Here is a 14,247-nt window from a genome sequence, read left to right on the forward strand (position 1 = left end):
GACAGGATTGCCCACTCTCACCGTTTTTATTCAACATAGCATTGACTGTCCTAGTCAAAGAAATTAGGCAAGAAATAGAAATAAGAAGCATACAAATTTGAAAGGAACTAAAACTGCCACTATAAGTGTGTGTGTGTGTGTGTGTGTGTGAGTGTGTGTGTATACTCTAAAAATTTCACCAAAAAAAAAAAAAAAACCCATTAGAATAAATGAATTAAGCTATAAGACACAAAAATTGGTATATAGAAATCTTTGTTTCTATACAAGTGAACTGTCAGGTTATAGAAAGCAAAATTAAAAACAAAAAAAGTCTTGGGTGCCTGGGTGGCTCAGTTGGTTAGAAACAAAAAAGTCTCATTTACAATTGCATTGAAAAGAACAAACTACTTAGCAATAATTTAACCAAGGAAGTGAAAGATACATATGCTGAAGACTCTAAGACCTTTATGAAACAAAAAAAAGGAAGATGACACAATTAAGTGAAAAGATATTCTGTGCTCATGGATTGGAAGAAGATTCTTAAAATGTTTGAAACATCCAAGCAATCTACAGACTCATTGCAATCCTCATCAAAATTCCAATGTCCTTTTTCACAGAAATAGAAAAATCCTAAAGCTTTTATGGACCCACAGAAGAGCCAAAACAATTTTGAGAAAGAAAACCAAAGATGGGGGCATCACACTTCCTGATTTCAAACTATTACTATTCTATAGTGAATAAAACAGTAGGATATTGGCATAAAAAACAGATACATAGATCAATGGAATGGAATAGAGAGCCCAGAGGTAAATCCATGAGTAAAAATGCGTGCAAATATAAACAGAATTGTGGGCTTGGGATAAAAAGATAGGGAAAAAAAAAACATCAGATGACCATTCCAAGATGAAAGTAGGAGGAAAGCAAGCAGGTATGAAACAGGAATCGTCAAAATGGGGAAGTAAACCATGGTTTCTAGGCAGGGTTGAGTGTCTATGAGAAGTTTGTTAGGATTTCAAAACCCTGTTCTGTGTTTCTCCAGCCATTCAGCTGCTTCTGAGCAGTTGGAGGAGAGGTGGAGCAGCAGGTGGAGAGTCAAAATGCAAGCGGCACAGGGTTGTAGGAGGTGAGTCCAATAGAGGGAGGATGCAAATGAGTAGACTGTATTTTCAGAGTATTGACTACACTGACGCAGTGTTTTTATAAAAGGAAATAATCATGATTGGATAAATGGAAAAGCAAAGCTAGGAGAAGCCTGGTGGAGATGAACAAAGTGAGGGAGTCTGGAGATCAGAGGTCTTAACAAGATTAAAAAAAAAAAAAAGTGGCAGTAGGAGTGATTGAGCACATAAAGGAACAGATGGGAGATGGGGAGCAGGGCAGGATTTTAGAGGTAATACAGATTCCAGAGAAGATAAGGAGTAAGTGACCATGAATGCGTAGAGAGGTGGCATAGAGGAAAACGGTTGGAACTCAGCAGGTCAACGATCAGAGACCAGGTGATTACATAGCTGCTGAGAAAGAAAATGAGAACAGGAATAAGAAACGTAGGAGGTGAACTATCTTCACTGAATGAGGGGGTTGGTAGACAGCAGAAGGCAGAAATAAAGAGGGTAAGAAGTTGGTCTCATGAAGTGAATGAGTTCCCAAAGTGTGGGAAATTTTGCAGAAAGTGGTTTATGAAGGGCACTGGAGGGCAAGCACAAAATCCAATCACCTCCTGACTCAGGGTATGTGGAATATAAAAGATTAGGGAAGAAGAACCCTTACAAAATTTTAGTTAAAGAAGGAGAAATGTTCTAAGAATATGTTGAGGATACAAGGAGGGCTCTTGATCGAGATTCCAGCAGATCCTTTGAAAGGGATTGGGAGGAAACGAGGGTAGGGCAGATTTGACCAGATTAAGGGCAATGCTCCTAATCCTGCCAGTGCATTGGAAGGTTCTGGAGGAGCTTTAAGCAGCCAGTTACATACAAGGGAATCCCTATATGGAAAACAGGTAATTTTTCAGCAGAAACTTTGTAGGCCTGAAGAAAGTGGAAGAAAAACATTCTGGAAGAAAAACCTACGGCCAAGAATACTCTATCCAACAAGGTTATCATTAACTTGATAATTAGGAGGAGGAGAGATTAACTTGTTTGGGAACTCTTTAAGGAATTCATGACCACCACTAAACCAGCCTTACAAGAAATGTTAAAAGGGATTCTTTAATGGGAAAAGCAAGACCATAAGTTGGAGGAAGAAAAGTAAGAAGCAGAGAAGCATTAAAAATAAATATACCGGGGTGCCTGGGTGGCTCAGTGGTTAAGCCGCTGCCTTCGGCTCAGGTCATGATCTCGGGGTCCTGGGATCAAGTCCCGCATCGGGCTCTCTGCTCAGCAGGGAGCCTGCTTCCTCCTCTCTCTCTCTCTCTGCCTGCCTCTCTGCCTACTTGTGATTTCTCTCTGTCAAATAAATAAATAAAATCTTAAGAAAAAAATAAATAAAAAATAAATATACCAAAAAAAAAAAAAAAATTAGTCAAGGGATTGGCAAAAGCAAAGGATATAAATTATTACATCATATACCTAAAAATGTGGGAAGGAGGAAAGGAGTCAAGCATGATTTCAAACGTCAGCAAATATCAACTTAATAAAGACTTCTATACACATAAGATGTTATATACAAACCTAATGGTTATTACAAATCAAAAGCCAGTAGATAAATACCCAAAAAAATAAACAGAAAGGAATCAAGTATATCACTAAAGAAAGCCAGTAAATCATGAAAAGAGAGAAAGGAACAAAAAAGAACTACAAGAACAACTATAAAACAAAAAGCAAAATAGTAATAATTACATACTATGAATAATTACTTTGAACATAAATGGAGTAAATGCTCCAATCAAAAGAGCCATCTAAATCTCCGCCGAGAGTCGCCGCGGGTTCCTGCTTCAACAGTGCTTGGACGGAACCCGGCGCTCGTCCCCTCGCCCCGGCCGGCCGCTCAGAGCCAGCCCTCCGCCATCTCCTCACAGCGTCCTCGGACCGCTCCAAGGCCCCCCGTCGCCCGCCGCCGCCTCTCCTCAGCCGCCGCCATGACGACCGCGTCCCCTTCGCAGGTGCGCCAGAACTACCACCAGGACTCGGAGGCCGCCATCAACCGCCAGATCAACCTGGAGCTCTACGCCTCTTACGTCTACCTGTCCATGTCTTACTACTTTGACCGTGATGATGTGGCTTTGAAGAACTTCGCCAAATATTTTCTCCACCAATCTCATGAGGAGAGGGAACATGCTGAGAAATTGATGAAGCTGCAGAACCAACGAGGTGGCCGAATCTTCCTTCAGGATATCAAGAAACCAGACCGTGATGATTGGGAGAATGGGCTGAATGCAATGGAGTGTGCATTACACTTGGAAAAGAGTGTGAATCAGTCACTACTGGAACTGCACAAACTGGCCACTGATAAAAATGACCCCCATTTGTGTGACTTCATTGAGACTCACTACTTGAATGAGCAGGTGAAATCCATCCAAGAATTGGGTGACCACGTAACCAACCTGCGCAAGATGGGGGCCCCCGAATCTGGCATGGCAGAGTATCTCTTTGACAAGCACACCTTGGGAAACAGTGATAGTGAGAGCTAAGCCTTAGGCTGTCTCCCGAGCCACCTGGTCCCTGAGGCCATGCATGCATGTTGGGGTTACCTTACCTTTTCTATAAGTTGTACCAAAACATCTACTTAACTTCTTTCATTTGTATCATTCCTTCAAATAAAGTAATTTGGTATCCAAAAAAAAAAAAAAAAAAAAAAAAGAGCCATCTACTTGCTGCTTGCAAGAGTTCTAAAGACACGTGCAGACAAAGTAAAGGGATGGAAAATCATTTATCATGCAAATTGAGGTGAAAAGAGAAACAGGATAGCAAGACTTACATTGGACAAAATAGACTTTAAAATAAAAAAGGACACTATAAAATCATAAAGGGAATGATCCAACAAGAAAATATAAATATTTATAAAAATGTAAACATTTATGCATCTAACATGGGAACACTCAGATGTGTAAAAGCAGCCTAATAACATAAAGGAAGTAAATTAATAGTTATACAGTAATGATAGGGGACTTTAATACCTCACTTACATCAATGGATAGGTCACATCCAAACAGAAGTCAACAAGAGGCAGTGGCTCTGAATGATACATTGGACCAGACAGAGTGAACCTATTTAAAACATTCCTTCCCAAAATGTCAGAATATACATTCTTGTCAAGTGCACATGGAACATTCACCAGAGTAGAACGCATATTAGGCCACAAAGAAAGTCTCAACAAATTTTCAAAGATCAACTTCTAACCACAATACTATGAAACCAGAAATTAATAAGAAAAAATCTGAGAAATACACAAATACATGAAAACTAAATAACATGCTACTAAACAATGAATGGACCAAGAAATCAAAGGGGGAAATAAATATATGGAGACAAAGGAAAATGAGAACACAATGGTCTAAAATCTTTGGGATGCCACAAAAGCAGTTCTAAGAGGGATGTTTATAACAATACAGGCCTACATCAAGAAGAAAAATCTCAAATAACCTAACCCTATGTCTAAAAGGACCTAGAAAAAGAAGAACAAACAAAACCCAAAACTAGTAGAAGGAAGGAAATAAGAAAGATTAGAACAGAAATAAAGGAGATTCATATATATGAATCAATGAAGTCAGGAACTGTTTCTTTGAAACAGTTAAATTGAATGAAAAAAAATTGATGAACCTTTAGACACATACATTTAAAAAAAAAAAAGGAATAAAACAGACTCAAAAATCAACCATGAAAGAGAAGAACCACCAATACCACACAAATACAAAGGATTATGAAAGGGTATTATGAAAAACTATATGCCAAGAAATTGGACAGCCTAGGAGAAATGGATAAATTCCTAGATGCATGTAACCTCCCAAAACTTAATCAGGAAGAAATAGAATACCAGGAGAAACCAATTACCAGCAATGAATCAGTAATCAAAAAATTACCAAAAAACAAAAGTCTAGGACCAGATGGCTCACAGGTAAATTCTACCTAAAATTTATTTATTTATGAAGATTTTGTTTATTTATTTGACAGACAGAGATCACAACTAGCCAGAGAGGCAGGCAGAGAGGGAGAGTGGGGAAGCAGGCTCCCTGTGGAGCAGAGAGCCTGATGTGGGGCTCATCCCAAAACCCTGAGATCATGACCTGAGCCAAAGGCAAAGGCTTAACCACTGAGCCACCCAGGTGCCCCTCTACCTAACATTTAAAGGAGAGGTAATACCTATTCTTCTCAAACAATTCCAAAAAACAGGAAAGGAAGGAAAACTTCCAAATCCATTCAGTGAGGCCAGTATTACCCTGATAAAGATATACACACTCCAAAACCAGATATACACAAACTCCAAAACCAGAGTTATAGGCCAATATCTCTGATGAACATAGATACAAATATTCTTAATAAAATATTAACAAAAAAATCCAAAACATTAAAAAAATCACTCAATATGGTCAGATGAGATTTACTTCTGGAATGCAAGTGTAGTTCAATATTAGCAAATTAACCACCATGGTATATCACATCAATAAGAATAAAACTCATGAGTTCAATAGATGCAGAAAAAGCATTTGACAATTTCAATATCTACTCATGATATAAACTTTCAACAAAATACATTTAGATGGAACATATTTCAATATAATAAAGGCCTTATATGAAAAACCCACAGTGAACATCATTGTGAACCCACAGTGAACATCCATGGTGAAAACCTGAGCTTTCCCTTAAAGTCAGTAACAGGACAAGGATGTATATTTCACCACTTTTATTCAACAGAGTACTGAAAATCTTAACCACAGCCATTAGACAAGAAATACAAAATAAAATAGTAAGGAAAAAGTTAAACTTTCACTATTTGCAGATGACATGATACTATATATCAAAAACCCTAGAGACTCCACCAAAAGAGGATTAGAACCAATAAACTAATTCAGTAAGGTCATTGGATAGCCCCCCCAAAAAATCAATATACAGAAATCAGTTTCATTTCTGTATATTAGTAATGAGTTAGAAGAAAACAATCCCATTTATAATTGCACCCAAAGAATTAAGTACCTAGGAATAGGCCCCCAAAAGGAGATAAAAGACCTGTACTCTGAAAACTATGAAACACTGAACGGAAGATGATACAAACAAATGGAAAGATATTCCATGCTCAGGAATGGACAGTATTGTCCATTCTATTCTATCCACACTATTCAAAAAAATACATTCCTTATCAAAATACCAATAGTATTTTTCACAGAACTGGAAAAAATAATCCTGGAATTTGTAGGGAACCACAAAAAGACCCCAAATAATCAAAGCAATCTTAAAGAACTGGAGGTATCATATTCCCAGATTTCATGATATACTATGAAGCTATGATAATCACAACAGTACTGGCACAAAAATCAACGTGACACATAAATCAATGTGACAGAAAAGAGAGCCCAGTAGTGAACCCATGATTATATGGTCAGTCTTTGACAGAAAAGGCAAGAATATGCAATGAGGAAAAGGCCATTTTTTAAAACAAATTATATTAGGAAAACTGAACAGTTACACACAAAAGAATGGGATTGGACCACTTATACTGTACGCATAAATAAACTCTAAATGGATTAAAGACCTAAATGTGAGTCCTGAAACCATAAAACTCCTAAAAGAGAGCACAGATGGTAATATCTCTGGCATCAGCCATAACCTTTTTTTTTTTTTTTTTTTTTTTTTTTGTAGATAGGTCTTCTGAGGCAAGGTGAGCAGAAGCAAAAATAAACTATCGGGACTACATCAAAATAAAAATACACATATATTTTTTCTACACAGCAAAACAAAACAACAAGAAGACAATGTAGTGAATGGGAGAAGATATTTGCAAATGACCTATCTGATAAAGGGTTAGTATCCAAAATATATAAAGAACTGAGACAACTAAACACCCAAAAAAAAAAAAAAAGAAAGAAAGAAAAAATCCATTTAAGGAGTGGGCAGCAGACATGGGCAGACATTTTTTCCAAAGACTTACAGATGGCCAACAGACACATGAAAAGATGTTCAACATCACTCATCATCAGGGATATGTAAGTCAAAACCACAATGAGGTATCACTTCACACCTGTCATAATGGCTAAAAATCAAAAAACACAAGAAGCAGCAAGTGTTGGTGAGGATGTGGACGAAAAGTAATGCTCATGCCCTGTTGGTAGGAATGCACACTGGTGCAGCCACTGTGGAAGACAGTATGGAGGTTCCTCAAAAAATTAAATTACTCTATGAACCAGCAATCCCACTAGCAAGTACTGGGTATTTCTCCAAAGAATACAAAAATAATTTGAAAAGATACATGCACCCCTATGTTCATAGCAGCATTATTTGTAACAGCCAAAATATAAAAGCAACTGAGGTATCCATTGGTAAATGATAAACATGTGGCACGTGCACACACACACACGAATACTACTCAGTGATACAGAATGAAATCTTGCCATTTCCAATAATATGGATGGATCTAGGTAGTATAATGCTATACAAGTTAGAAAAAGACAAATACCATATGATTTCACTGCTGTGGAATTTAAGAAACAAAACAAATGAACAAATAAAAAAAATAGATTTTTAAACTATAGAAAACAGATGGTTACCAGAAGGGAGGTGCAGGCTGGGGGGGACAGGGGTTGGGGAGGTGATGGACGCAATAGGTGAAGGGGATTAAAAGTGCACTTATGATGAGCACAAAGTAATGTATAGCACTGTTGACTCAGTATATCGTACACCTGAAACTAATAAAATGCTGTATATTTACTATTTTTTTTAAAACCAGTAAAATTAGATGTTTAAAAGTTAGTTAAGGAGACTCACAAAAAAGATGTAAAATATGGCAACATATGCACAAGATGGGGGGGAGTAAAAATGAAGTTCTTTTAGAACGTGTTTCAACTTCAGTGACCAACTTTATATAGACTGTCAATTACTTAAGAATGTTATATATGAACTTCATGGTAACTGCAAACCTGAACCCTGTAATAGATACACAAATAATAAAGAAAGGAAAGCCAACCATAACATTAAAGAAAGTCATCATTCACAAGGAAAAGGGAGCAAGAAGAACTACAAAAACCACCATAAAACAATTAACGAAATGGAATTATATACCTGTCACTAATTAACTGTGAATGGTCTAAATGCTCTAGTCAAAAGACATAGATAGGATAAATTAAAAAAACAAAAGATCCATCTGTATGTTGCCTTAAAAAAATTCATTTCAGAATTAAAGACACAGGGCGCCTGGGTGGCTCAGTGGGTTAAGCCGCTGCCTTCGGCTCAGGTCATGATCTCAGGGTTCTAGGATCGAGTCCCGCATCGGGCTCTCTGCTCTGCAGGGAGTCGGCTTCCTCCTCTCTCTCTCTCTTCCTGCTTCTCTGCCTACTTGTGATCTCTCTCTGTCAAATAAATAAATAAAAAATCTTTAAAAAAAAAAAAAGAATTAAAGACACAGATTGAAAGGAGAGATGGAAAAAGATACTCCATGAAAAGGAAAGAAAAAAAAAAACAGGGTAGCAATATTTACATCAGAAAAAAAGACTTTAAAACAGAGACTGTAAAAAAATAATAATAATAAAAAAGATAAAACAGACTGTAACAAGAGACAAAGGGCATTACATGATAAAGGCATCAATCCAACAGGAGGATAATGTTTTAAGTATCAATGTACTCAACACTGCAACACCTAAATACATAAAGCAAACATTAATAGACAAAAGGAGAGAGACCAACAGTAATACAGTAATAAGGGACTTTAACATCCCATTCATATCAGTGGATGGATATGTCATCCAGGCAGGGCGGGGGACAGGGCAGGGAATCAATAGGGAAACAGTGTCTTTGAAGGACACATTAGACCAGATGGACTTAACAGATGTATAATGGGACATTTTATCCCATAAAATGGCATACACATGTTTTTCAAGAGCACATTGAACACTCTCTGGGATAGATCACATGTTAGGCCACAAACCAAGTCTCAAAAATTTAACAAGACTGAAATATCACCAAGCTTTTTTCCTGTTCACAACAGGTATGGAACTAGAAATCAATTACAAGAAAAAAAAGAAAAAAAAAAAAAACAACGGAAAAAAAAACCCAAACATATGGAGGCCAAACGAAATGCTGCTAATCAATAAATCAATTTAGAAGTCAAAGAGAAATTAACAACAAAAATCATACCTTGAAGCAAATAAAAGTGAGTCCAAAATTTTGGTCGGGGGGCACGGTGCAAGTTCTAAGAGGGAAATTTATAGTGATACAGGCCTATCTCAGAAAAAGATTAAAGCCTCAAGTTAGAAGGAAATAAAGATCAGCATAAAAATAAATGGAAACAAACAAAAAAGAAAATAGAAAGGTCAACAAAACCAAGAGCCTGTTCTTTGAAAAGATAAAGAAAATTGATAAAGCCTTTATCAAGAAAAATAATTCAAAATCAGAAATGGAGAAATAACTGATCCCATAGAAACAAAAGATTTATAAGAGACTTATGAAAAATATTCCAAATTAGACAACCCAGAAGAAATGGACAAATTCTTAAAAACAGCCTTTTCAAGCACTACCAGGAAGAAATAGAAAATCTGAACAGACTGATGAGTAGTAACAAAATTGTAATCCAATCAAATTGTAATCAAAACCTCTCGACTGATCAAAGTCCAGGACCAAATGGATTCACTGGTCAATTCTACCAAACATTTACAAAAGAATTAATAGTTTGGGAAGAGTAAGTATTGAGAAAACACACACACACACACACACACACACACACAAGGAAGAACTTCCAAATACAATGCCAGCGTTACTCTCGTTACAAAAACAAAGACCATACCAAAAGGAAACAAAAACAAAACTACAGACCAACCAATATCCCTGATGGACATGCATGCAAAAATTCTCAACAAAATATTATCAAGCCACATTCAACAATACATTAAAAGAATCATTCACCATTATCAAGTGACATTTATTCCAGGGATTCAAAGATGGCTCTGCAAATCAGTGTGATATACCACATTAATGATAGGAGGATAAAATTCCTAGGATGAACCCTGGGACCCTCAACCCACTCTGGCCACAGCTCCAGCGAACGTCATCAGACACACACAGTCTACGCAGGGGATGGCCATACACTTCTTCAAGGATAGGAGAAGTAGCTGTTCTGCCTAATTCATAAAAACAAACACAGAAAGTCAAGCAAAATGAGGAGATAGAGAAATAAGCTCCAGAAGAAAGAACAAAGCAAAACCTCAGAAAAAGAACTAAATGAAACAGAGATAAGCAATATGCCTGAGAAAGAGCTTAAAGGAATGATCCTAGAAACTTTTGCTAGACTGAACAGTGGAGGAATTCCATGAGAATTTCAACAAAAATTTTTAAAAAGTATTTAAAAAGAACCAATCAGCACTGAAGAATACAATAACTGAACTGAAAAATACATTAGAGGGAAACAACACGTTAGTGGATGTAAAGAAACAAATCAGTGTTCTAGAAGGCAGGGTAATGGAAAGTCCCCAAGTTAAACAGCAGAAAGAAAAAAGAATTAGAAATCCTACAATCATTTCTATAGAGGTTAAATTTTATCAAAGGCTTTTTCTACATTTGTTTATGATAAAAACTCTCAGCAAAGTGGGTTCAGAGGGAACATACCTGAACATAATAAAGGCCTTATATGATAAGCTCACAGTTAACAGCATACTCGATGGTGAAAAATTAAGAATGTCTAGTCTTACCACTTTTACTTGATATAGTACTGGAAGCCCTAGCCATAGCAATCAGACCAAAAACAAAACAAAACAAAAATCCAAATTGGTAAGGAAGTAATAAAACGGTCCTGATTTGCACATGACAAGACATTATACTAGAAAATCCTAAATACTCTACAAAACAGAAACAAAACCAGAACTACTAAAATAAAAGCATTTGGGAAAACTGCAGAATACAAAATACAGAAATCCATTTCCATACACTAATAGCAAAGTAGAAGAGGAATTAAGAAAACGATTTCCATTTATAATTGCACCCAGGCACCCCTACAATTTGCATCCAGGCATTCCTACAATTTATAATGGAGCACACAGCTCTAGAGTTCTAGGGCTACACTGTAATTTCTTTGTTCATTCCACGGTCAGTGGACTAGGATTAGTCTCAGTTTTTGTTTACAGACAACGCTGTCATGAACAAGGTTCTTTAAGTGGGAGGCTTGGAGTGAAATTACTGAGTCACAGACCTATGCTTCTTAAACATTATTGTGTACATGAATTCACCTGCAGAGCGCATTATGATGCTGATTCCGGTTTGGTGGGTCTGTGATTCCGCAGTTCTAACAAGCTCTCAATGTTCATGTTCATGTTATTGAACATGAACAGGTCTGGTCCCTGGACCCTGCCTTGAGTCAAGTATGAATTTGCTGAAGTTTATTAAATGCTAGTTTTACTAGGTACGACAGGAATAAGTTTGTTACTCCACATACTCCCCAACTTACTACACTCAGACTTCTACATTCAAATTAAATCCAGCTTAGTGGTGGTGTAACCATATTGTGATTTTATTTTGCATTTTGGGTTAATGATGCTGAGCACTTTCACCACGCTTATTGGTTACTCAGTTATAACTTGTGAAGCACCTATTCCAGTCTTTTCCTCTATTTTTCTGTTGGTTGTTCAGTCTTACTGATTTTTTCAGCATTCTTTGTCCATTTTGGATGCTAGCCTTTTATTGATTTTATGTCCCAAGTATTTTTTCAGCTGGCGACTTGTTCTTTCACCCGCTTTGTGGATTTTTAAAGTAGTATTATCACTTAACATAAAAAAAAAATTTCATGTCAAGAATTGAGAAATACTAGAAATACTAGAACACTAGAATTGCCTGGCTCCATTTCCTCTTTCTCCCATGATGACCATCCTCCCTGACCTCTGGTAACAGACGCAACGCCACAGAGCTCATTGTGCCCGGAAACCACTTCCAGTTCATGTCTGGCGCTCAGGAACAGGAAGATTCTGGAATGATGATTGGCTGTGGAGGACCAAGCTAGTGGGATCAGGCTTAGTGGCCCCTAGTTTCACTTCAAGCGAGCAGTCTCTCTCAACGAGCACTTTTCATGAAATCTTACAACATGACCCAGTGAGTGGACCAGCAAGTTGCTTTGGGTAAACAGAAATTCCCAATTTCGATATTGTTGAAACCCTGAAGTCAGGTAGATAACTGCTTTTACACATTTGGGAGTGTTCTTATTTGGGCAGGTTATGCTACACACAATTCCTGGTCAAGCTTTTGCAAGGTTTCTGCTATTTTAGCTAGTAACCATCTATGTAAAACAAAAACAACACACTTGCATCACACAAGGTGATAAACACAAAACAATTTAACAACCACCATCTGAAATGATGTTTAAGAGAAAAAACAGTTCCTTTTTTTCATAGCCCAACACAGCGTTAACACTCACAGCAATAATGCCAACAGATTTCAAATCCAGGTTCATGTTTTTAGATCAAATCCTTCCCAGTGATAATGCAACTAGTTTTTAGAACACGTGTGCACTAGTGGGGGAGTCACCCCATAACCGTATGGAGAGCACACCAGTGACCATCGGTTAAAGAACCGAATACGTGTGAAGACAGAAATCTGGGGGGCTGCTGGTGCAGATGGGCCTTCCACCAACCCCAGCTCACATGACACCCCTTCCCCAAGCAGCCCTACCTTGGGGTTGAGCTTTCTGGTCCACCTGGCCCTGTTTTCCTTCTGCGTGCAATGGGGTCCCCATCTACAGTGGGCAGCAGAGACCACACGGTCTTGGAGAAGAAAGCAAACGTAGCTCAATTCAAGCTCGAGTCTAGGGAGCTCTGGGAGAAGCTACTTACAGCGTGAGCCCGTGGGCCCAGGAGCAGCCGGATTACTGGTAGGTCGATGTTTTGTGCCACACCTGTAGCCTGTTTGCTTCCCCGGGATACCAGCCAGGAGGCTCTGCTCCAGGACAGAAGGAACCTTAGAATACTTTAAGGCAGGGGAAGAAAGACCAAGGCAGGCAGTGGATGATGGGAACAGTCATTTTTGACTCTGGCTGCGCAGATCTTTCTACTGGGTTTGCTTTGATCTATACTGGTAGCTGGGGTGCCAGTCCCACAGAGTAGGATTTCATTGCTAGGAGCGAAGCGCACGGGCATCAGGAATTTTTTTGAAAGTTCTCCAGGTGATTGAAATGCGCAGCTGGTAAAGAGAATCCCTACATTGGTGTCCCTCCTGGGGCCATTGTGTCAGTCAGGAGTCCTCGCTGGGAGAAAATGGTAGGGGGCGGGGATCTGAATTGTTACTACAGAGTTAAAGAGGAGGTGCTGCTGTAGATGGGTAGATATCAGTGATTCTTAGAGAGTGGTCTGGAAACTTCCAGCAAATGCAGATTCTATATAAGCAGTATTTCTGGGGTGGGACCCAGGAATCTGCATTTTAAATAAGCTCTTTCTAAGTGATTCTTAGAACATGAAACTTCGAGAAGCAATATTTGGGGGGTAGAAGCTACAGAATTCTATCATTATCTGGAGGCATTAATATCAAGATGAAAAAACTGTAGGGTTGAATTCACTGCAGTGTTAAATGGCCCCGAGGCCATCTGTGCATACATTTGCCAACAGACATGCTTTAGAACAAACCTTAGTGAAAGAGCGCATGTGACCACCGTCAGAGAATCAACACATTTCTCTCCGTCCAAGCCTCGGTTTTGAGTTTGTGTCATAGCAACCAGTAACTAGGTCAGCCAAGACCTATTGGGGCTGTCATAGATGTGGGAGACAGGTGCTAACTGTAGAGTGAGAGAGGAATGGAGTAGAAGAAGAAATGATCCATTCTTCATGGTCAACTCTTAGCCTGGAGGGGGCTGATTCTTGTAATACAAAGTGTCATTGACCTGTCATGGTAGAGAAATCTTTATCTTGCTTCTCTTGGTATTTCAAGTCTCAGTTCCCGAGGTTCTTACAAAGTAGGGCAGAGTTTGCAACAGTTGCACTGCACAACCCAGGAACGTTTTGCAATAGTACAGAATTCATATCATTCTTGAATTTGTATATAAACCTATAGGCCTGGATGTAATACATGAAAATGTGATACTAATTATGTTTCTTTATATATTTCTTTATATTCTGGATGTAATACATGAAAATGTGATACTAATTATGTTTCTTTATAT

General features: G+C 38.2%; 1 protein-coding gene and 1 long non-coding RNA gene across 3 annotated transcripts in view; one reads left to right on the forward strand and one right to left on the reverse strand.

Annotated features, from left to right (window-relative positions):
- Positions 1 to 14,247, reverse strand: part of LOC132024521 (uncharacterized) — a 40,128-nt gene that overhangs the window by 14,436 nt on the left and 11,445 nt on the right. The gene's annotated exons all lie outside the window — the stretch shown is intronic.
- On the forward strand, positions 2,872 to 3,710 carry LOC132025053 (ferritin heavy chain-like). The gene has a single exon (XM_059412233.1). It carries the CDS (start codon positions 3,053 to 3,055, stop codon positions 3,602 to 3,604), a length of 552 nt encoding a protein of 183 aa, XP_059268216.1. The 5' UTR covers positions 2,872 to 3,052; the 3' UTR covers positions 3,605 to 3,710.

This window comes from Mustela nigripes, chromosome 9 (assembly GCF_022355385.1).
Source record: "Mustela nigripes isolate SB6536 chromosome 9, MUSNIG.SB6536, whole genome shotgun sequence".
NCBI lineage: Eukaryota > Metazoa > Chordata > Mammalia > Carnivora > Mustelidae > Mustela > Mustela nigripes.